Source organism: Telopea speciosissima, chromosome 2 (genome assembly GCF_018873765.1).
Source record: "Telopea speciosissima isolate NSW1024214 ecotype Mountain lineage chromosome 2, Tspe_v1, whole genome shotgun sequence".
NCBI classification, from domain to species: domain Eukaryota; kingdom Viridiplantae; phylum Streptophyta; class Magnoliopsida; order Proteales; family Proteaceae; genus Telopea; species Telopea speciosissima.
The window spans coordinates 70,522,187-70,547,191 of NC_057917.1; the positions used below are offsets into that span (position 1 = coordinate 70,522,187).

The 25,005-nt window shown below is 40.2% G+C and overlaps 1 protein-coding gene across 1 annotated transcript; it reads left to right on the forward strand.

Moving 5' to 3' along the window:
* The first annotated feature begins 1,326 nt into the window (after window positions 1–1,326).
* Window positions 1,327–20,304, forward strand: LOC122652601 (O-fucosyltransferase 27). The gene is made up of 10 exons (XM_043846385.1): window positions 1,327–1,746; window positions 2,228–2,312; window positions 7,278–7,348; window positions 7,445–7,533; window positions 7,633–7,876; window positions 17,420–17,532; window positions 17,609–17,699; window positions 17,803–17,931; window positions 18,359–18,906; window positions 19,567–20,304. The coding sequence occupies exons 1-10, from the start codon at window positions 1,552–1,554 to the stop codon at window positions 20,030–20,032; spliced, it is 2,031 nt and encodes a 676-aa protein (XP_043702320.1). The 5' UTR covers window positions 1,327–1,551; the 3' UTR covers window positions 20,033–20,304.
* The last annotated feature ends 4,701 nt before the right edge of the window (window positions 20,305–25,005 follow it).

A 25,005-nucleotide genomic window follows, 5' to 3' on the forward strand; every position in this document is an offset into this window, starting at 1 on the left:
GCCTCAACCTTAACCCAATAAGCTTTCTCAATCCTAACTTCCTATGGACTGAGAAGTCCAGCCTAGCCTAGCCTAGCCTATTGGGTTTGAATTGGCCAGCCTCAGGCCCACAGTTGCACGCACCCCTTAATCCCTTATATTTTGAAAGCCTAGTTGTGACTTATGTGAGTACTCCTACCAAAAAAAAAAAAAAAGAGAGACTTATGTGAGTACTCTATTGTCTTTTTATTTTGAGTGACTAAATGTAATCTTTTTTTTTTTTTTTGGTAAACGATTAAATGTAATCTATTGTCATACTTATATGGCAACTAAAATATTGAAAGTGAAAGTTTTATAAGAAAATAAAAAGGTGGAGCCATATGTTTTGCAAATTTTTGAATTTTATTTTGATTCAGACAGAACTAAATACTAATCATAAAATTTAATTCGATTATTCATGAATTTTGCCGAATTTATCAATTAAGTGTATGTCTGAGGGAGTTGATGAGAATTACAGCGCCATGATGCTGGCCATGTACCACACCAAGTTAGAAAATTTGATCTATTGAAGAAAAAGAGGACATCATATACATAAGGAAATGTCAAGTTTGGGGGTCTTAATTTAATGTTTACCAAAAAAATTTTGAATATTTATTTCTTTATCAAAAAAAATTTAATGTTTATTTCTATATTGAGAATCATATTTAAAATCAAATTTGAAACATTAAAAGGAAATATATGAGAGAAACCTGATATCAAAATTTAAACCCTACTGCTATCCCCCTTGTCCGCCACATCTTCTTCCCCTTTTGTAACATAAAAACAATTATCTGATGTGATTTGATACAACCAAAACATATGAGTATCGATATCAGTAGAAGTGTCAAAACCTAGCTCGAACTGATCCTTATTGGATGGGCTTTAGACCAGGGCATTGCACACCCAAAATCAAACCAAAATGACTTAACTTGAAACTTTTATTTTTTTGGAGGGGTTGAACTTTTCTTGAAATTGAAACTGGGTGAAGATACTGAAAACGAAATCAAACCGTTATAACCCAATAAGAACCCAATACATATACATATATATATATAAAATCGAATCAATAACTTATCGATAGATTCAGAATCGACCTAATAAACTATTGGGTGGACCAATATCCACCGGACGCCCTGTCACGCTGCAGAGGAGCCCAATCCCCCACCCCACAAATAGCATTACTACCCTTGTTACTTGACCCTTCCACTTCCTCACGTGACACAGACGTAGGTCACGTGACTATATACTCATTACAATATACTAAACATGAGTAACCTGTCTGAAATCTGTGTAGTGGTTACAGTCAATTTTTCCATTTCCGGTGTGTTTGGTTGGTTAGACTATTCAAGACAAGATCCCATTGTGCTTCCTCTGCTTGACTTCTCACTTTACGAGGCCCTCTCCTTAATCTCTCCGTGGATTCAAAGATTATTGCCGGAGAGCAACGGAAACCGGAGTGAGGCTTTCAGATCAGTGAACTGTAACTCTGTCATTATCTCTCCCTTTTCCCTGGTGTTTGTACTTTGGGTTTTCATGAAGGTTGAAGGAAGATATTTTAAGTCAAAGATGAGATGGGTTGCTCTCGTTGGACTTGTTCTCTCTGTTTTCTCTTTATGTACTCATTTTCTTCTTGCTTTGTATACTGGGAAGAACATTTCTGTGTATCAGACTTCAATCAGAATCTTCAGTTGGCGACCCATCTTCGAGAATGCAGACCTTAGCAGAAGTGTAATGTGCTCAAAACCCTCCAAAATTTCATCTTTTCCCCCCCCTTTTTTTCTCCTTCCAGTTCATAATATTTTTGCACTCTGATAGTTTTTGGATGGGGGCATGGAGCTTTCAATGTGGCCTTGCTGGAACCTTCTGGTCCTTCTTTGTAGTCGTTTTTCTCCTTGGATGTTTATTGGAACACAAATTCACTTGAGCTAAGATGATAACCTTAATGGCCGAATTCGAGTTTTAGTTTAAAATTTCAGTTATGTGTACTCGGATTGATATTAATGCAGAAAACATTTGACAATTCCTTGTCTGTTCCCTTAAGCGAGCTTGTTGTTAGGTTTCCATTATTTTTCATTTTGAACTGGCCAAATTTCTGTACCCAAAGATAGGCTTAATTTTTCCCAAGATGATGTTTTTTTTTATTATTTTATTTCACATTCTCTTATCACCTTTTTGTTGGTGTTAATTAGTTTTATTTTCTGTTATGCAGAGTTCAATGTATAGAAGATTATGGGGTCCTGTTAGGCACCTTGAGTCTATACTTCCACATGCAAATCCCAGAGGAAACTATGAAGGTTAGATCTCATGTGATTTTCTGTAATGATGGCTGTGATAGTTATATGAGGTGCACAGACCTATTCTGGTCTTAACAAGAATGCAGTGGCCTATTGTCTCTTTTTATTTAGGTTGGAGGAAAGAAAATCTGAAGTTTAGAATTTTTTTTTGCAAATTTTCAGTCATTAGAACCATTTACATGACATTTCTACATGGAGTTTAAACTAAACAGAAATGCAGTTTCTTCTGTAATTGAGTTCCAAGTACATCAAGCTCAGTTAAAGACCAATAGAGACATTTTTTGTTCAGTGTGGCTATGCACATTAAAATGTAAAGATGTACTTAGTCATTCGATAAAGGTAGAAAAATGTAACTTTATATGCAAGCCCTGTTTCTAGAGATGCTTCTAGCATTGCTCTTATTTGTGGGGGTGTTCTTTTCCTTTTTTAATAAGTTTTTAGGGTTTTGTTGGGGCTGTCGTGGAGATTATTTTTCTTCCTATTTGTCTTATTTTATATCTGCAATCCTCTTTACCTCTTTTCTCAAAAGTGCCATTATCAATTTATTCATTCTTTTCCCACCCAAAAAAATAAAAGAAAATCCAAATCTGGATTCCTTGAACCTAGGCTTTAGTGTCATCTGTTGTCTAGTTTGTTGGAAACCTAAACTGTCATGGTTGTCCAATCTTCTTAAGCTTATAAAATGATTACCAGGTTTTAAATGTCTAACATATCGACATAGGCTTTAATATAATATTGATTAGCCTAGACAGAAGTGCTTATGGAATCCTAGGAAGAACCCTTACTCTTAAACTTAATGTGGTACTTCAGGTCAGCATTTCAGCAAGTACAATGAGCACTACAATGAGAAGATAAATTCTGGATGGATCCTCATCAATAATGGATTTTGATTTGGGGATATGGGATAATAAACCGGGAATCAGTTCAATGTCAATACAGTAAAAACTAAAAAATTAAGTTTGTGGCTGTTAAGAGTATTATGTAGTATGTGATTGATAGATTATCTTTGCCAAATGAAAAATTGGAAGTTGTCAATTCTGTATCGAATTTCAATGAACCCCATAACCTTTGTCCTTTTATAGCCTATAAGTATTAATGTAAGAAGACCATTCCTATTTATGATCATTGCGCAAGCACTGGGCTCTTTCATTTGTGGCATTGAAGAGGGAAATCTAACTCATGGCATAAAGCTTTGGTTTTCAGGCTTTAGCATATCCTTTCTTTCATGGAAAAAACCTTTATATTGCAGTAAACCTTTATTGTTCTATTGTTCCCTTCTTATCAAGTTTAAGAACTCGGAACTGGGTCTCCATCGATTCTGGGACAATTTGGGTCATATTCTGATTCCGTACCAATCCAGATCATCCTGGAATCAGTCGGACTTGGCCAGGCTTGGACTCAGTTGGACTCAATAAGTGAAGAATGATCTGGCAACTTCGAGCGATCCGATGTTTAAAACCCTACTTCATATGTGAGAGTATTGGTGTTCTTTTGGGCTTTGAGGCTGTCTCAGTTCTTCATATAAATCTTTCCAAGGGTGAAATGATCAGGTGGGCTTGGTGGATGGTGTCCAAGTTCTGGCTAACAGTTTGGATTGTGAGATTGGTTTGAGCCCCTCAATGTATTTGGTGTTCCTTTGGGGGAAAATCCTCAACCAAATTCAATGTGGTACATGGTGGTGGATCAGTTTGGGAGAGGTTGTATCTGTTTGAGGAAGCTAAAATATCTCTGTCTGCTTCCAGCCTGAGGATATTTCCTTGTTACATTCTATCTTAGTGGTATTAGGGAATCCCTTTGCATTGCTCGTAGAGGGTTTCCTTTAACAAGGTAAAAATTCAAACACTGCATAAGGATTGAATGGTACCACTAGAAGATGGTCCTGGGAGCTTTGGGGCATTGGCCATAGCACTAAAACATGGATTGATGTATAGATGTTAAAATAAGATTACCATGTCATATATGGTCATGAACATCTTAAAGTGTTGCTCTTCGTGAATCCCAGCATACCCCTGGATGGGATTGGTAGGCCCACCACTTCACTTTCACTTAGGCACACACCTTCTGCAGTCGTTATGCTTGATCGGTCATGTTGGGACCCAAAAGAAGTAGAAGCCTCAACCATGTCGATGGCATTATAATTAAAGTATGCGACCTCCAAAATCAAAATCTACATCCCGTCGCTATATTCACCAAGCCAAGTCTGATAAATCAACATACTTGGAAGTTCATCCCACTCTGATAGCTGCTGATAAGTACTGATCAAATACACAAATAAATTCAAATGCACATAGTGATGCAGGGAAGCGATTCTTAACATACAGCTGCAAGAAGAAGAAGAGGAACCAGCCCATGGTTCCTCATTAGAGCCTTTGGCTCAATAGTGGGCCTAGCCCAGCCCAGCTCGACGGCTTAGTTATCTTAGTTGTTTTATTTTTGAATTTTTTTTTTTATTTAAAGAGTCTTATTGTTGGGAGAACTTCTATACCTTGCGTGGGGTGGGGTGGGGCTTTCCTTTTGAGGTTTTGAAAAGTTTGGGTTTCCTAATTGAGTTGTTATTGTGGGTAGGCAGTTACCTAAACTGTTCAGGAGTTTTTTATTTAAAAAATAGCTTGTAAGGGCTTTTCTAATGATTTGACGATATTTAATTAATTTGGCTTTCATGCCTCTACTGCTGAGAGAATCAATGAACTATGAGAGACAGTGAGAGAGTAAGAAACTCTATTCAATTGGAGAGAATCTGATCCAGGCCATAGGTGGGAAATCAAGGTCATATCCCTTTGTTGCTGTTTTCTCCTTCCATCAATTGGCACTACTGGTTGTGATTGTATCTGTGACTTTAATAGATTAAACTCTAAGTAAACTGCTGATATTCACAGTAGATTTACTTGTGTTAATTATATCAGAAACCCCACAAGTAAACCCCAGAGGATGCTCTGTTTTGGTGTCTCTTTGAGCAGAATCGAGATCCACTCTTGAAAGGATCTGACTCTACAGAGTTAGGAGAAGAGAAAATATTTTGAGGCAGATTGCTGATTTGAGCAGAAGTCTATCTGGTCGTATTGTCTCTTTGAAGCAACGTGTGGACACCATGTCACAACATCAACCTACTCCGGAAGACCATAGAGCTGTGCATATTCCGGCACCAGGCACAGGCCAAATGAGCTGGGAATCCTCTTTGGCAACATACCCTGAATTGAAGCGACATTACATATTCTACAGTCAAATGGCCAGCATACCCAAGGTTGTACAAGTTATAGTCGATAGCGGCAGTTACATGAACGTAGTTTCCCATACCTTTGCCCAGAAAGCTAATCTACAAAAAGAAAAGTACCCACAACCTTATATGGTTTCTCTTCTAAATGGAAACACCTTAGAAGTCAACCAAAGGTGCTCAATTCCACTCAAATTGGGTTTTCCTATAACGAGGAAGTCTGGTGTGATGTCATACCTATGCAGCTGATAGACGTTCTCCTTGGTAGGCCTTGGATTTATGATAATGATTTGTTGCTTGGATCCAAGAAGAACCTGTGTATATTCACATTTAAGGGCAACCCCATACTATTCAACCCTTTAAATGTTCCAACAGAGAAAGCACGACAAGACATTAAAGCCAACAGTAAGCCGGTGAAGAAACAAGATAGGAAGTTAGAGAAAGGAGAGTCTAGTGGAACTAAGCTGCTAGCACTACCTTAGTGAGAGTTCCTTCAAACCAGCAAGAGCCGGCCTTATCTTGGCTTTGGTTACAAAGGAAGTCACTTCTCCACCTGAACTAGCTTTTCCAAAATCCAATTGAGAGTTATTATCCGATTTTGTTGATCTAGTACCTGAGGAGCTTCCAGATGAGTTGCCCCTAATGCGAGATATTCAACAAGCTATAAAACTATAGAAATAAGTAATATGTAAAATATATCATGTATAAAAAGGAGAACAAAGTACGACGAGACAAGTGCATTCAATTGATTATATATGAAGGATGAGGTTTTTTACATGTACTGATAACAAATTTTTTTAGGTATCATATTTGTACCTTAAAGAAACGATACGTATTGGTTAGTATCGGCGGATACGGAAGGATACTTAAAACCTTGACTCCAGTTATAACCAGTAATCTCCGCGGCTAAGTGGACACCTGCATGGGCATGAGGTAGCGGATGACCGTAGACAACAAAATTGTTGACTGGACAGTTTTAACCTAGTCTTCTAGCCACTTAGGGTTGGGGTTTGTTCCTTTAATGTCTTTAGTATTTTTTATGGGCTTTAGGCCATTACTACTTATACACACAGGATTAAACAAATATACAAAAAATCCTATGCTATTGGAGCTTGATCTTCTTCACTGCTTCCAAGACTTGATTTTCTTCATCCCTTATTGAGCTTGGGTCTTGGTAAGCTGCTCTTAAGTTTTTTAATTTTTTCATCATCCTTGACTGACTGCCTTGAGAGATATTCATTGCTTGGACATTTTTAATCTTTGCTCGAGTCTTCTTGCCTTGCTTCTCCACTTGAGAGATGCTTGATTAATTTCAATTCTCTTCTTCCAGTATGATGCTTGAACTTCACTTAACAAATATGTTAGTGCACACTATTATAAGTTTACATCAATAAGATATACACACCCGGATAATCATGCCCATAAGGCTTGGTTATCACTACCAAGCCTTATGAATGTTGGTCTTCCATTCAAACATTCACCAATCAGATGACATGTTTGGTTCACACTACCTAACATATCATGAACAGTCATCATCAAAACACAATACGATAACCAATAGTCCAACATGTTCCTCTAGTGGAAACCTTAGGGTCAGGGTCTAAACCCAAGCTATGTACCAAAAGGGGGGGGGGGATTAAAGAGAAGAGAAGAGAAGAGATTGACATTGTTCTTGGTTAAGCTAATTTACATCAATTGCATTCAATTTTTTGAGTGCCTTGTCTACTTACTCACAACTTAAATGCTCATGACAGCTCCTAGGTTACCAATTAATGGCTTTATATTCGTTAGGATTCAAGGAAGTTTCCATGAGATCAGGAATTCGGTGAGGATTTTACTTTCAGCCCACCTGTAGTTTGCTATTGGAATTTTGGATATCTCATCTTTAATGACGGGTGTGCAATCTTTTTGCCTCTTCCAGATTTGTGATGTTGTGGTTGTTTCTCGCCTTATGAATGCAACATTAGTAATTCCTGAACTCCAGCCCACCACAAGCAGCAAAGGAATCAGGTTTCTCTTCTTTCAAACGAGTTCTATTAAAGTGGTTTATGCATGACACAATCCAGTAGTAATAATTTTTCCAACTATGATTTCATGTTTTTTGGGCAGCTCTGACTACAAGAGTTTTGCGTACCTTTACAATGAGGATCAGTTCACAGTAGCTTTAGTGAAGGATGTCAAAGTTGTAAAAAGCCTTCCAAGAAATCTCAAGAGGGCAAGGAGAAGAAAGGAAATACCTGTATTTAGAGTGCCTAACTCAGCTTCTCCAGATTTTTATCTGAAATATGTTCTTCCAGTACTAAAGCGGCATTCAGTGGTTGAACTAGTTGTTTCTGATGGTGGCTGCTTGCAGGTACTGAGTGTTGTTTTTGTTGTTGCTGTTATTGTGTTAATTTTATGGCAAAAATGTGGCAGCATGGACGTGTTCCCAAGCTTAACAACACGTCCCAACTAAACTTTGGCCATGTGGCAGCTTCTGACCCTATGGATAAATGCGGTTCCTCATTGATTAGCAACATGTCTGTTAGATATGGGCCAGAATACCGTGGAGGGTATTCTGGACCTTTTTCCCTTTATTTATTTGATTGTTTTGTATATGGGTTTAGTCCCACATTGCTCATGTACAACCTTTTATGTTTTATTTACTCTTATAAATAAAGTGAAGCTTGGGGTGAATTAATCATCCAAGCCTTTCCCTAATTTTAAATCTCTCTTCATGGTATCAGAGCAGATTTCGAATTAGGGACCAATAAATTTCGATTTCAGTTTTTTTTCTCCCTCCCTCTCTCTCGATCTCCTTCCTCTCTCTTTCTCTCTCTTTCTCCCTTGTTCTCTATCCCATATAGGGCAGCACTGATGAGGTGATCATGCGATCCAGTTGCTGCCCCCATTACCTCAATTATGCTCCATGATTCTGCTGCTGCTCGATAGGAGCAAACCAGACTTGCCTGCGATATTGGTCCTTCAGCCTTTTTTTGGGGATTGCCTCTACAACAAAGGAATCACCACCTATCTTTGAAGACCACTACCTGCTGCAGGATATTTTTATTGGTTCTGTTCTTATCCCACAGATTTGAAGATTTCCTTAAGATCGATTTCACCATTACAGGGTTTTTTTCAAAACCCTGACAATTATCGATCTTAGGGTTCCTACTGTCTTTTGGACCTGAATTTCTGCAGGCTGCTTCTCCACTTCTAAAGCTCCACTCAACAGCAATTGGGCTTCATCAGTTCAGTTTTTTTGAAGAACCCTGAGATCGATCCTCCACCATCACAGGGTTTTTTAACAACCCTGACACATATCGATCTTAGGGCTGCTGCTGCTTCTCTGGATCTGATTTTTACAGGTGTTTTTCTCAGTTTTAGAGGCTTCATCGACTTCCATTTCAGTCCATTCACTGCAGTTTTTTGGCCACTTGTTTCCTTCATCGATTTCAGCCATTTAGGGTCTCTTCAACACCTTGACAGAATCGATTAGGGTTTTTTCACTTGGTTGCTGGTTCTGTTTTTGGAGACTTATTTAGTCAATATAAAGGGCTTCTCCTCCATTTTTCAGCCTGTAACTTGGAGGATTATTGGACTTCTTTGCTGCCGGTATGGGGGATTCTTCCAATTCCACAGCCACCTCGGATCATGATGGTCACAACAAACCAGACTACCATAGTTTTCCTCCCAACCCTATTAAATTGGATGGCTCAAATTATCTCCTATGGTCCAGATCTGCCTCCTTTGCTATTGCTGGCCGTGGTCTCACCAGCCATATTAATGGCACTAGTGTTTTGCCCACTGACACAGGGCCTGCTCAGGAAAAGTGGCTTGCTAATAATGGTGTTCTGATGTCTTACCTGATAGGCTCTATGACTTCAGATTTACAGCATAACTTCCTTCTCCTAGACACTGCCTCCCAGATTTGGACTGCTTGCAAGGAAATGTATGGGCAGCTTGGCAATGATGCCCAAGTATATGAACTTCGGCAGAAGGTTCTTCACACCATTCAGGGGGACCTTTCAGTCTCCAAGTACTATGCTACTCTCCGTAGTTTGTGGCAACAGTTGGACCATTTCTCTGACTTCCACCCTACTACAGTGACTGATATTGCTTCCTATAAGAAGCACGTGGACAAGATCAGGGTATATGACTTTTTGGCTGGATTGAATGTGGAGTATGATCAGATCCGTGTTCAGATGTTGGGCCATAAGCCTTTTCCCACACTTGAACAATCTTATGCATTGGTGTCATCTGAGGAGAACCGTAGGGCTGCCATGTTGCACTCTCCTATTACAGACAGATCGGCTCTTAAGGCTACTGCCCCTGCCACTCCTGCTCCTAGTGGCAATGCTTCTCTTGGTGATTCTGCTATAGGGACTGTTGTTTGCGTGTACTGTCACAAACCCTATCACACCAAAGAGAAGTGCTGGAAACTCCATGGGAAACCAGCTGATTTTAAGGCTCAAGAGGCTGCCAAGAACTAGAATAAGACAAAGACAAAGGCCCATCAGACTGAGACTGTTACTGCAGCCCCTGCTACTGACCCTGGTCTATCCCAGGATGATCTACAGGTACTCCTATGTATGCTAAGGTCTTCCGTTGCTGCGGCCTCTACTACATCAGCTACTACCAGTTCCCCTGCTCCTTCAGGTTCACACTTTACCCGGTCAGGTATTGCATTTAGGGGTCATTGTGCTTCTGTAGCTTCCCATCCTTGGATCATAGATTCTGGAGCTACAGATCATATGACTGGTTTCTCTAGTTTGTTTCATAGATACTCTCCTACTTCTGGGAAAGACAAGGTCAAGGTGGCTAATGGTTCTTTTTCTTCCATCTCTGGAAAGGAGATCATCAACTGCACTTCCACTCTTCCCTTGTCTTCTGTTTTGTACATTCCTAACTTTACTACTAACCTTCTTTCCATTAATAGTATTACTTGTGATCTTAACTGCAAAGTCACTTTCTTTCCTTCTCATTGTGTGTTTCAGAATCTGGAGTCTGGGAAGACGATTGGGTTGGGTAAAGTGCACAGTGGGCTGTACCTGCTTGATGACGGTCGCTTCTCTCCACCACACCAGAACTTCATAGTCTCTTCTGAACTCTACTAGTGGCACTCTAGGTTAGGTCACCCCCCTTTAGGGATTTTAGCTCATTTATTTCCTAGTTTGGTCACCCTTCGTACTAAGGATGACTTTTTTTGTGAGGTTTGTGTTCTGGCCAAGCAGACACGTTCAAATTATCCTATTTCAAATAAAAGGAGTTCTTTTTGTTTTAATTTGGTGCATTTTGATGTTTGGGGCCCTAGTCGTAAACCTTCTATTTCTGGCCATCGTTGGTTTGTTTCTTTCATTGATTGTCATTCTCGGCATACCTGGGTGTATCTTTTGCATACAAAAAATCAAGTTTTTTCATGTTTTCAGCATTTTCATAAAATGATGCAAACTTAGTTCCAGGCTACTCTCAAAGTCTTGAGAAGTGATAATAGAACCGAGTATACTGAGTCACAATTTCAAAAATATTTGGCTGACCATGGCATAGTTCATCAAACTAGCTGTGTTGATACCCCTGCCTAGAATGGTGTGGCAGAACGAAAGAATCGCCACTTGTTAGAGATGGCCAGGGCTTTGCTGTTTGCAAGGAATGTCCCATCTCAATATTGGGGGGATGCGGTACTTACTGCAGCCTATCTCATAAATCGGCTGCCTTCTAGGGTTCTTAACTCTCGTAGCCTCTCTGATATTTTAATGGGAAATTCCTCCTTTATTGTACCCCCCCCAAGGTGTTTGGTTGTGTGTGTTATGCTAGGAATACTAGATCTCCTGGCAAACTTGAACCTTGGGGACTTTGTTGTATTTTCTTGGGTTATTCTCCGACCCAGAAAGGTTACAAGTGTTACCATCCCCCTTCCCGCCGTACCATGGTTAGTATGGATGTTATTTTCCATGAGTCCCTTTCTTACTATTCTTCGCCACCTCTTCAGGGGGAGAGGTCTAGTGAAGATGTGCCTTTTGAGATTCCTCTACCAGAGGTTCCTCAGGCTGCTGTCCAACCTACTTTACCACCACCCACGGCTGCTGCCCAGCCTACTTTGGATGTCCAACTTCCTCTGGCTGTTCCTCCCTCACCTGATGGGAATCCTTTACAGGGGGAGACCATGGAAAATAGTGTTGTTATTGTTCCTATCCAGGGGGAGCTGACTCCAGTCCAGAGGACTATTGGTGAATTTCAGAAGAGAATCGCCGACAACTCCAACATCATCACCTATACAAGGGGCAGATCCAACAAAGGGCAGTTGCAAACCACTGTAGCACCAGTACCCATCCAATTGTCGGCTCTAGACCCGGATCCTTCATCTCCTGGTAATCCCTCTCCTTCCGACCTACCTATTGCTCATCGTAAAGGTACTAGGACTTGCACTTTACATCCCATATCTCGCTTTGTTTCGTATAGTTTTCTTTCTCCTTTCCGTGCTTTTGTATCCTCTCTTTCTTCTGTCTCTATTCCGAAAAATTGGCAGGAAGCATATACAGATGGAAAGTGGAAGGCTGCAATGTTGGAAGAAATGAGAGCACTACACAAAAATAACACGTCGGATCTTGTGGCTCTTCCTCCAGGGAAAAAAACCAGTGGGATGTAAATGGGTCTTCGTAGTCAAACAGAAGGCTGATGGTTCAGTGGATCGGTATAAGGCACGTCTGGTTGCAAAGGGGTTTACTCAGACTTATGAAGTTGACTACCAGGAGACCTTTGCACCAGTGGCAAAGCTCAACACTATCAGGGTGTTATTATCTTATGTTGCAAATCTTGGGTGGGATCTTCAGCAGTTAGATGTAAAGAATGCCTTCCTCCATGGGGAGCTTGAGGAGGAGGTATATATGGACATTCCACTAGGCTTCTCTGATGACAGGACTAGGGGCAAAGTCTGTAAGTTGAAACGTGCTCTCTATGGGTTGAAGCAGTCACCTAGGGCCTGGTTCGGCAGATTTCATAAGGCTATGATTTCAGCAGGTTATAAGCAGAGCAATGCTGATCACACCTTGTTCATCAGACGAATTGGTGACAAGGTTACTCTACTCATAGTCTATGTGGATGATATAGTAGTGACTGGTAATGATGATGTTGCTATCAGGGATTTGAAGCTTCTCCTTGGCCGTGAGTTTGAGGTCAAAGATCTAGGCTCTCTAAAATATTTTCTAGGGATAGAAGTTGCTCGCTCTTCAAAGGGCATCTTTCTTTCTCAAAGAAAATATGTCCTTGATCTATTGACTGAGACAGGGCTGCTAGGTTATCATTCTTCAGATACTCCTATGGATGCTACTACAAAACTTAGGGAGAAAGAAGGTGAACCTATTGACAAGGGTGGTTATCAGCGGTTAGTGGCCAAACTAATCTATCTTTCTCACACCAGACCTGACATAGCAGTTGTTGTAAGTATGGTGAGCCAATTCATGCATGATCCCTATTCCTCTCATATGGATGCAGTCCGTCGTATTTTGAGGTAGTTGAAGTCTGCTCCAGGAAAGGGAATCTCTTATCTCCCAATGGTCATCTCAAGGTTGAAGCTTATACTGATGCCGATTAGGTTGGTTCGCCTGACAGAAAATCTATCTCTGGCTATTGTTTCTTTGTGAGTGGGAACCTTGTCACATGGCGTAGCAAAAAGCAGAATGTTGCGGCAAGGTCCAGTGCTGAAGCCGAGTTTCGTGCGATGGCCCAAGGCATTTGTAAACTTCTATGGCTTAGAGGGTTATTACAGGATATTGGTGTGGCTGTCCATCTTCCAATGATGCTTTATTGTGACAATAAAGCTGCCATTAGCATTGCTCATAACCCTGTCCATCATGATCGCACTAAACACGTGGAGATTGACAGACATTTCATCAAGGAAAAGCTTGAAGCTGGCCTCATTTGTGTTCCCTTTGTGAAGTCTACTGATCAACTGGCGGATGTGTTCACTAAGGGGCTGAATGGCAAGCTGTTTCATCCTATCTTAGTCAAGTTGGGCATGCATGATATATATGCTCCAACTTGAGGGGGAGTGTTAGATATGGGCCAGAATACCGTGGGGGGTATTCTGGACCTTTTTCCCTTTATTTATTTGATTGTTTTGTATATGGGTTTAGTCCCACATTGCTCATGTACAACCTTTTATGTTTTATTTACTCTTATAAATAAAGTGAAGCTTGGGGTGAATTAATCATCCAAGCCTTTCCCTAATTTTAAATCTCTCTTCAATGTCAAATTCCGTAATCAAACTGAATCATATGCCCAACTTGTATTCAGTTATTCCCAATTTTTTTTGACTATATTTTGGCATGCTTTTTCTCCATATATAAAACTCGGGTTGGATTGAAATATTGTAAGTAGTTAGTGGATGATATGGCCTATTTGTGCACAAAATTTGATGGCCAGGTGGATTGCCACATTGCAGATATCGAGCATAAAGTGTTGCCAAGCTTAATAGCACGTCCATGCTGCTACCACCTACCCTTTTTTATTATTAAATCATAGATATTTTCTTACCTTTTTACCTCTTTTCCGTGGGGTTTGGGTGGGGGTGGTGAGGTTGAGAGGGGGGGGGGGGGGCGTAGGTCTTAAAGCTTCAGTTGTTGGCATCACTACTTTTTTCCGTAAAAGTTTGATCTCATCTTATCATCCTTGGAGATGAGGCATATGGAACGCATACTCACTCTGTGTAACCTCCTATTGTTTATATTAGATTGGGATAACATATGGTATTTATCATCTTTGTTGCACCTTCCTTCGTTGGAGGGAAGAGGGAGAGGACTTTTACTGCTTGTACATTTTGATGCTATAAGCTGTAAACTAGAGAGCTGATTAACCTCGTGAGAGATTGATATTTGTCTATGTGACGAAATATAATCCTAACCAGAATCAGAAGAGAAGAGAATGGTGGAAAAGGGGACTGTTTAGAGAAGAAGAGTCGATGCTAGCAGTCCCCCCCCCCCCCTCACGGGCAATGTCTTTATTTATACTGGTCAGATTACATAATTCTAGACTCCTATTTGTAATAGGAATCTGAGATGAAGTCTAAATACAACTATAAGACTAAAATAGAAACTAAACTAAGGACTCACAACTACACCATGATAGGGACTCCCCTTTATCATGGTGTAGTCTTTAACAGTATATTTCATAAATTTTTGGAGCCAGCAAATTTGATTTGGGTAAATTACAGTTAGGGACCCTAACGTTAGGGGTATCTATGATTGGGTCCTCACTGTTCTATATACCCCTTTTTGGGTCCCAAAAGATGGATGGTGTTGCTGGACTGTAACATGGGATGGCATCTTCCATAAATTCTTATCATTTGAAATAACTTCTTCTTTGCAAGGAATAAGAGAAGGTCCAATTAGAGAGAGAAACTCAGATCATGTTTCAGGGAGAAAGAGAATGGGGTCGCATGGGGTGCGGACCCTGTTTTCTTCTGCATTCTCTTCTTGAAACTCAACAGTGAATGAGAAACAAAATGAGAGGGAAAGAGGAGGAAGAGTGGTGAGTGTGAAAGGGAGATTGTGGGCAAGCCCTGGGCTCTTTGAGCTTTTATCTCTCGATATGGATATGAAGGGGGGAACCAGATTGATTGAAGCCAAACGGAGCCTGTCGGTTCCAAATCTTGGTTTAACCCATATTGTCTAATGTATTATTGTGCAATTAACCGAATTTGCTGTGATTGAGGAAATAGAGTGGATGAGAGTACAATGGAATTTCCTTTTCATCCTAATACAATCTCCCAATTCTCTTTTGTTTGATACACTTGATGGTATGTCTTGGAATGATCTGAAATGGATCAGAGGGAGAAGAATTAGGGGCTGAATCATTGACCCACCGAGTGTTGGATTTGTTTCAGCACTGTTGTTACTGTTGTAGTTCTTGTGGCAACCATTTCTGACTCAGCTCCTTCATTGGGGGATTCAACTCACCTGCCCCTCTTGAGGTCTGGGACAGCATCTCTTCCCGTTCACATTAGCCTTCAGCAGTGGAAATCTGTCACTGGAATAATCGCTGGATTTACCTGAATCACGCTACTTCACCTGAAACTGTTGTGACAATCTGAGACTCTTGAGGAGGTGATCTTCGGTCTAGGTCCTAATAGATGCCTATTGCTCTTGTGGTCATTGTCAATGTCTTTGTTCTTCCTTGAAGACAGGCCGAAGAGCTTGTCAATGCAATAAAAAAATACGGACTTGGTGGGTAACCCAGAAGCAATTTTGGCTTGTCAATATTGTACTTCTTCAATCAGCTGATTTGATTGTTGCAATGGATATTGGTACGGGTGCCTTGGTGTAGTCCTCATGTCTGGTCACAGAGTCTGCAAACCTCTCTCCAGGCAGTTGGTTACTAACAACTTCTTCAATGGTTTTTGTATGTCGTTTCAAAGAGTATCAAAGTTTGTTTGATTCTAACCGTCCAGAGATATCCATCAGTCGGGGCTGTATTTGATGCTCTTCCAAGTTGTTCGTTGGCACTGGAGAAGAAGGCTGTGGGAGTGGGTGTTGAGTGAGGACAGAGGAATCAGTTCTTTAGACTTAAAAAGAGGATCTATATGGTCTTGGGCAAACTAGTCATTTTACAAATATTTATAAGTCATATGATCACTACTGCTGATTTGGCTTAACATCTCCCAAACACAAAAGGGGTATCTAGAATGTGGCAGACCCAATCGTAGATACCCTAACATTAGGGACCCTAGGTGTAATCTACCCATTTGATTTTGTTGTGAGCTTAGCACATATGGACTGAACATTTTGTTATACAAAGTTGATTGCATTTATTTATTTATAAACTGCCTAGTGCTTCTATATACTGCACACTCTCCGAACTTATATAATGCTGCAAAAGGATATTGGTTTATGATTCGCGAGACAGAGTGTTGAAGGCTATTGGAAGAGTTATACCTTGAGGGTGAGCTTCATGAGCTACATTTTGGCAATGAGTCAGTGATGACTAATAATTACTTCAATCCTGTTAATCATAAAAAATAAATAAAAGGGTTCATAGCTACTTTACCTCTGAGAGGGGCGACATCAATTCTATTCTCTGAGTAAGTTGCACAAGACTCATGGCATGCTTGGCATGATAGATATTTGTACTAGTTGGAGTGAGAGCTTTATCATATTCATTTTTCAAATATATTTGTGTGTCTTGTATTTCCCAGTAAATTTATGGCACCATAAGATACTGAAGGGAGGTTATATAACTTAAATATGAAGACTTGAGTGAGGATTAACAACTGTACCCCTAGCCATTCTCTATTTGTTCTTGGCTCTTCATCTTTCTTCATGAACTTCAACTGCAGCCACTTTATCAAATTGTATCCATGTTGATAAATTAATTCGTGTTAGCAATCTGAGGGATTTGCTATTCTAAACTCTTGAAAACATTAGTTCTCAAGGAATTGCTGTGACGATGACAGATTACAATTGAGAGCTGATGAAGAGATTCATTGACTCTTGAAACATCACTAGTGTGTATGACTGAATGTCGTCATATATTTTCCAATTGCTCTGTTATGACTTAGTGTGTCTCTTGGAAAATGAGTCACAAGTCATTTATAACGGGCTCATTTTTATCAACTTGAGCTATAACGGATTTGAAAAGGAAATGTTTTTACTGCATAAAAAGTGCATATTCCATTTCAAAGCATGTAAATGAGGGTATTTCAAAATATGAGAACTATGCCTAAAATAACTTTTCCATCTCTTTGATCTTGAAGTTCCATTTGACCAAACTGCTCTCTTACATTTTCAACAATCTCCTAGTCTTGGTTTGTCTGCATGGTTTTAGCTTTGCCTTCACTTTGGTGTGAAAGCTTTTAGTTCTTTCCAGATATTCCAATTGTTTCTATTTGATCTTGGATCTTGGTTTGATAACTTTAATGACACAGGCGATTCTTCCATCCCATCTTGAAGAGTACCAGAGGCTGAGATGCAGGGTTGCTTTTCATGCTCTTAGTTTTCGGCAGGAGGTCCTGGAGCTTGCCACTAAAATTTTAAATAGGTTAGGAACTGCATAACCCCTCATAGCTGTGCTTTGTCTTAATGGTCTTTTTCTCTTAGTTGAGATCTTCTTTCAGGATGCGGGCTCCTGGACGACCATTTATAGCCTATGATCCAGGGATGACTCGAGATGCTCTGGCATATCATGGTTGCTCTGAACTGTTCCAGGTATAAACTTCATGTTCTAGGGCATGACAGATAGGTTATGACCCTATTTCCCTAGTTTACAAAGTTAATTCTATATCTTATCATCTGCATTTTGTTCCCAAAGGATGTACATTCTGAACTGATTCAACATAGAAGATCCTGGATGATAAAACGTGGGATTGTCAAAGGCAAGCTTTCTGTGAATTCTGCAATGCAACATCGTAAAGGCTCATGTCCTCTAATGCCGGAGGAGGTAAGACTTGAGATGATCCTGAAATTTGGCTGCTAACCTTCAGAAATTAGTAGCCTAGCATAGAAGATGGAATATTTGTGCCTGGATGATCTCATCCAGCCTATTATGGTAGGTATCTCTTGGATCAGGCATGGTACTAAAATCAATTCACGTTGATGATAACCCTTCATTCCAGAGGTAATTTTATTTATACTGGTAATAGAAAGGTGACTTTGGAAACAGCCCCATAGTTGGGTTTGTCTGCTATGTCTTCTGGATTCCCCGCCATTAGGGTGACCCATTGATCAAAGGGTCCTGGTTGATGAGTTATGGGCCATATTATAGTATGGATTAAAAGGAATATCTACTAGATAAACATCACATAATGAGTTTGAAACATATTGTCAGAGTTTAAAATGTACATAATAATTTATGCTTAATTCCACAGGTTGGCATTCTTCTTCGTGCATATGGGTACTCATCAAACACAATAGTATATATCTCAGGGGGTGAAGTATTTGGAGGCCAGAGGATACTGATTCCTCTGCATGCAATGTTTGAAAATGTTGTTGACAGGACATCCCTTTGCACTGTCAAGGAGCTTACTAGAATATATGGGCCTGAAACCCACTTGGTTGGCACTTCTCAGAGCACCCCTCCTGATGAAGGAGAAAAGGAGCTTGATAAATGGAAAACATCGGGTCCACGTCCTCGTCCACTGCCACCTCCTCCAGCCAGACCCAAATCATACAACATTGAGGGTTGGTGGGGTTGGGTTGCTGAGAACGATAATGAGCCTCAGAGTACGGTTATGGAGCTTAGAATCAATGCTCATAAACTACTATGGGAAGCAATTGACTATGTGATTTGTGTTGAAGCTGATGCATTCATCCCTGGATTTGATCGTGATGGCAAAGGACGTCCAAATTTTGCAAGCCTGGTGATGGGCCACAGGCTCTACCAATCAGCTGAATCAAAAACATACAGACCTGATAGGTATTTAGTCTTCTTCTTACTGATGATGTGTGTACATTTCTTTCCATATCTTCAATACTTAGTTGATAAGTTTCCAAATATTAAAAGCATTCATGGATTGTGAGCTAAAATGGGTAAATGACAAAATAATTCGGATAGATGCTGAAGTTACAAAAGATAAGGTTCAGGCCTGAAAAATAGTTCTTTTGATGCAACTGATAAATCCTTGTGACATTCCATCTAGACGACTAACATAGCCAAAAGATAACGTGTGTTTGATGTCAGTTGCACTTGTAGAATGGACTGTCCTTTTGTGAACCCATTTAACTATAATTCTAGAAGAACCTGATTATGGGATTGTATCAGATGGTTGGTATGACGCAATTGAATTGATTTCTACATATCTTTATCTCCTGGTCAGGCTCATTAGTTGAGGGATTTATCCTCATTATGATCTAGTTGTAGTACTCATAGCCGCATTTTTCGGTGCTCTAATTCTGTTTTGGAGCTGGGACAGAAAGCCAGGACCTCTCTGTTGCAACACATGGACCATAACATATGGCTTTACATTTGAACTTTACATGGACAAGTGAATTACCACATACTCCTAGCTTCGAGTCATCCGTTTCAGCTTATCATTAACACAGCTTCTTACTTTGCTGTTTTGCTTTGTAAACACAGAAAAGAAGTTGTCAAGCTTTTAGATGAAATACGGGACCATTTATATCAAGCAAATCGTACCTTCTTGACATCAATACGCAAGCACCTCACTAGAACCATACTTGATGGGTTAACAGAAGCATCCACAAGATCAAAGCCACTATCTTTTCTCACACACCCAGTCCCAGAATGTTCATGCTTGAGGCATGACACTTCGGAAGCACCATCACATGCTTCAAGTCCTTCAAATGATTCACAAGTTCTGGCTGCTCTTGGAGTTGAATACCCCTGTCCTGCTTGGATGGACGGCTATGCGATCTCACATTCCCCCAAGGATAATGAATATGAAGAGGACCTCAATGAAGAAGATCCTACCTCTTGGTGGTTCGTTCAGCATAGCAGTAGTCATGAAATTGGTAGTGTTAACCCAAATAAGGAAGAAGTCCAAATGGAGGATCAAGAAGAGCTTGAGAGTGCAGAAAGATGAGAAGATGCTATTTTTTTCTCATCTTTTTTTAAGGGTAAATAGAAAGTGCTAAATTATGATGCTTAGGTGACTGACCTTTGCTGCCATAGCCAATGTATATATAAACATTGTAATTTCATATCCATGTTCAAGAGCTTAGGAGGTTGGGACTTGGGAGAAGTCTTGGTCTCTTCAGGATAAAGGAATGCTATTAGGTTCTAGCTGTGGTCTGAATATTTTTAGCACAAAGTCTTATCAGTTCAGGTGTAATGAGAATAGGCTCATTTTGTTTCCTTTCGGGCTTATTTCATTATTGAAGAAGTCCTTTGGCACTTGGCAGAGGCAGTGACAAGTCTTTGATTTATTTGCACTTATTGAATAGGTAACCCAAGATTTCGTTTTTTGTTTTTTCATTTCTGTAGAGAAACTGTAACTTTGCCGAAGGCATTCTCTGTTTCTGGTGGAGGGGTAAGTAAACAGAAATTACTGAAACTTTTTAAGTTTTGAACTTTGAAGAACGTTCTCCTATTTATTTTGTTTCCTCTTGGATTTTACTGATGGCTTTGGCTTTGACTTCTTGTCGAAGTAACATAATCACTTGTCACCTATATCACCCATTTTTCAGATATAGGTGGCCAAGAGATTGCTACCTGGTTGCATTCCCCTACACCGTGCAAGGGCATCAATATGGATGAATTTTTTTTTTTTCATGGGGGTGGACCGATAATTTTGTGCAATCCTATGTTGGCGCAGGAGCCTCACGACCAGGTAGTGTTCTTTTTCCATATATATAAATAGGGAGAAAGAAGGCTACTTGGTTGCATGTGACGCGTGGTCCCTGCGCTCAAACACAGGTGTATGAAATGACTATTGCACCTCGATGGAAACGGGGAAATTCCTAAGGGTGGGCATGGGTTCAAGTCTTGGAAACAGCAGCTCTGGAAACAGGGGTATGACTGTGTACATTTGACCCTCGTATATATAGATATATTGGGGAAAATGGTTTATGTGGAGGAGCATGGTGTAGAACCACAGAAAATCCTACATTGCCTGGGATATGCCATTGAGTGTGCATATATGCTATGACCTTTAATTGAAATGGCGTGTTTTAAAGCCGTGAGATCACCTGTCAAAGCGGATAGTATTCTACCATCGATTGGCATCAGGGCTAAGAATGGTTTTGACTGTCGGAAATATATAGCCATAGTCGCATCTTGGGGATGGGCTATGGAATGCCTACTACGGCCGTGTTTTGCCTGCCCTTTCGGTAATACCGTTTGTTAATCAAGCCTGTGGCCAATGCTAGCGTAAGTGGGATCGTGATCGTCTACGGCCTGCTGCCCATAGCAGCCATAGCAGCACACTAATGAGGCGAGGTGCAATGAATGCCTTACCCCCGCTCGGGCAACGTGCTCAGGCAGGGGTAAGGCGGTCATTGCGCCTCACCTCATCAGTGCGCTGCTATGGCCGTTACGGGCAGGCAGGCTGTAGACGATCTGGATACGCGTAAGTGGGGGTGGGCTCACACCAGGCTGTGTCAACTCGGCCACATATGTGGTTTGTCATGTTTGGCTTGGGTTGGGCCTAGACAATGAAAAAGCCCAACCCAAAAATTCTTCTTGGTGGGACACAATGAGACTTGGGCTAAGTTTGAACATGAATACAAAAGCTGTTGGCACTGTTGGCAGTGGTAGTAACTGGTAAGCAAAGATGGCCCAGTAGGCTTGTCTCTACAATTCTAGATATGGTTGGGCAGTAAACCTGAATACCAAAACCCGAAATGCGCAATTCAGAATAAAAATCTAAATCAATAAAAAGGCTTAGTTTGGATGGCGAGACTCCAAAGAGCTAAAAATTATTTTCTATTAGATAGATTGAACAACTAACTCCTGCATTTCGGTAGAAATCAGACACCACCACCACCACTTGTTTGTGCTTGGTCGGGTTTCTTTAATTAAATCCTGGCCTAACCGTGTCTAGAGCTCCGTTCTCCTCAGAACCATCCAACAACCTGAGCTCACAAGCCCATTTAACTAATGAGCTTGTCGGTATCGCTTTCCACGTAGGAACCCACTCCATTCAACCCAAACCAGGAAGGGGATTTCAATCCACTCAAGAAAGGAGCGAAGCTAATTATTATGTCTTCAAGTTTGTAGAGACTTCCTTAGGGAGATGTTCTCTGTCCAAGAGTGTGGCCTACGCCAGTGCTCTTTGGGTCTATCTCTCTCCTCCTCCAATAGATGATAGAGATGTCATTTCAAAGGATTAAAATTTCGAAGTAGCGCCCCAGAAGCGATAATGCTTCTAAGGTAGCAATGGGTTAAGCCTTTATATACAGGAAGAGAGAGGGAAAGGGCAGAGAAAAGGTATAGTTGGGTAGCTAGCCCGAGCGATAGAGCTGGTTGTGTCCCAACAGCTATTCCAGCCCTGTTGTCCATTGAGCTCACTCTAAATAATCCACCTTTTGCTAATAAACTTTGGTTTTCGGTTGCCAACTCTTCGATATATTTTTTGCGAGATGAGCTAAAGGAAATTAAAAACATTTTGAAAAACAATATGAGATACATTCATGCATTAATGGATCACGTCGGCATACAAATAGTGATTGGAAACTATTGCAACCTAACTACTCTATTGGGGAAGCACTTGTAGCATATAGTGGTCGTCTGCCATTTAGTGGGTATGGTGTAAGTCCAGAGAGGTCGAGTGATTGACTCCTATCCCTCCCAATCGATGGTGGCATGTCACCTACTTTCTCTTCTCCATACTCCCCCCGACCTCTGGCCCCTCTGGGCGCCCAATTCCTCTCTGGACCACCAAAGTGATGGCCCCAACTTAGCACCCAAAAAAAAAAAAAAAAATCTAACTAGGCTGCAAAGCTGAATGTGTTTAGTCATGTCAATGTAATTATAGAAGCCAAACTTCTAATCCAAGGAATCGATCCACTTAACTAATCACATACCTAGAAGAAGCACTTTTATCAATTATTATTAACTTGTTAAGCTAATGTCTAAAATTGATACTACTAATATAGATGAACTAATGTTGCGTTCCTTACTTCTCAATCCCACGAATGTCCCACCCCACACAAAACTAGGAAAGGGAAAGAAAGTGGGCATAGAGAGGGATAGAAAGACAACCAAACGTATATTCACATGTTATACATAAGTTTTAGTCTTTGTTACGTGACAAAATAATTTATTTTGGAACTATTTAAAAAAAGGTTAATGTTTGATAACCAATTTGATGACGAAGAAATAAGAAGGGAAATTTTCCATTATAAATGATGAATCATATGTCTTTTGTCATTGGGACCAAATTAGAAATCTGATGTGGACGTTTCAAAGATGACTAGACCTTCACATGTGCCTTTTACATGTCAAAACCGCCCATCTTACTTAGGCTAGTAAGGTGGGAGCCTTTAAAGCTTTTGTCATAAAAACAAAAAGGTAAAAGGATTTCTGTCTGGTTATATATGGATCCTCATCCAAACATAGGAGCACGTGAAATTGTCGTTCCACCTCCCGTGAAATAAAAAATCTCATCCATGTTTATCTCTCTCCTTCCCAAAGGAAAAGACATCTCAACCCCGTTGTTTTGAGGAGGAGAGGGATAGACACATGGGAGTATTAAAACGAATTTCTTAGGTTCATCGGTTCTTCCTCACAACAATGGCTACCTTCGATTGATGCGGCAATGGCTACCGTAGCAGTAGAACGAAAGAAGAAAGAATATAGTACTCTCAACCATGATTCTAGACAATCAATCTATAAGGATATTTTGGTCATTTATAAATTTATGGCCTGCTGATATCATCACTTAACATGTTCACCATAACGGAATGGATATTCCGATAGTCCTAAGGGGTTTGTAAGTAAGGTTTTAAAAAAAAAGGGATGTACAAGAATATACTATTTATATTGAACCTTGATTTAGCCCTCTGGTAACTTGATTGGACCTTATTTTGATCCACTTGGCATGTTATGTGTATTAAATGGAAGATATGTCCAATTGATTTGTGATAATATTGATTGAAGGCGCAAAAAGACAATGGTGGTCGATTGAGTGGTTAACTGGATGCAAAGTTGAATATAAGGGACAATATTAGTCAGCATGGATTGCCTTCAGTGTGGGTCATACTTTTCAAAATAGAATATTCTCTCAAGAAAGAGGTAAATGAGTTTATCTTCTTACCAAATTTGTGTATAAAATAAAATAGTCTATCATCTGGGCTTATCGGAAAATTTCTAAGATAATTGATCACTAGCTTATTTTCTGATTTTCCCCCTAGGGATATTTTGTTCATTTTACATAAATAATTTGTGAATATGCTTGAAAACATGAGCAAAGCTCCAAAATCTATATATATAAAGTCACCATGCCCCAAAGGCTACTCATCATTGTTAAAGTGGCCTATGAGGTGACAAATGAGGTGTCTACAAATAACCAGTTGAAGACGTACATGTCATTTTGGAAGGTAGTGCACATGCACCCCACACTCATACCATTTCCATTAACACAGATTCATTGTGGATCTCATCTTCCATGTGACACGTCATGAGAGAGAGAGAAAAAATCACAACCATTACCTTGGCCCTGCACGTGCTTCCATGTACTATGATTGCATGGCAGAACTCCTTGATAGGTTGTTACTATTTAGATTCTTCAGGATCCACTAGTCAACCCCTCAAAACTCTTAGTGTGAAAAAAAAAAAACATGTGATTGCTATGTTACTAGAGTAGAGATGAAATCTTTCACGCCAAATCAATGGAACCGAAAAAAAAAAGGGAAAGGAAGGGAAGGGAAGGGGGGGGGGAAGTAGGGGGCATTGCATTTTTGGATACAGGAGAGCCTATATGTCAAGGAGAATAGAGACTGTCATGAATGAAATAGCATGTGAGAAAGGACGCATGTTACTAACATTGTGATCATGATTTCCCTACCTAAAAAAAATTGAAACCTCCCTTCTTTTTGAGAATAGATCCGCTCTTCG

Excerpts from the sequence above, each read along its gene's own strand:
- LOC122652601 (XM_043846385.1), top strand. The coding sequence starts at position 1,552 with ATGAAGGTTGAAGGAAGATATTTTAAGTCAAAGATGAGATGGGTTGCT. Across the intron at positions 2,313-7,277 it reads TCCCAGAGGAAACTATGAAG|CTCCTAGGTTACCAATTAAT; the intron begins GTTAGATCTCAT and ends TGCTCATGACAG. Across the intron at positions 17,932-18,358 it reads GTCCTCTAATGCCGGAGGAG|GTTGGCATTCTTCTTCGTGC; the intron begins GTAAGACTTGAG and ends TTAATTCCACAG.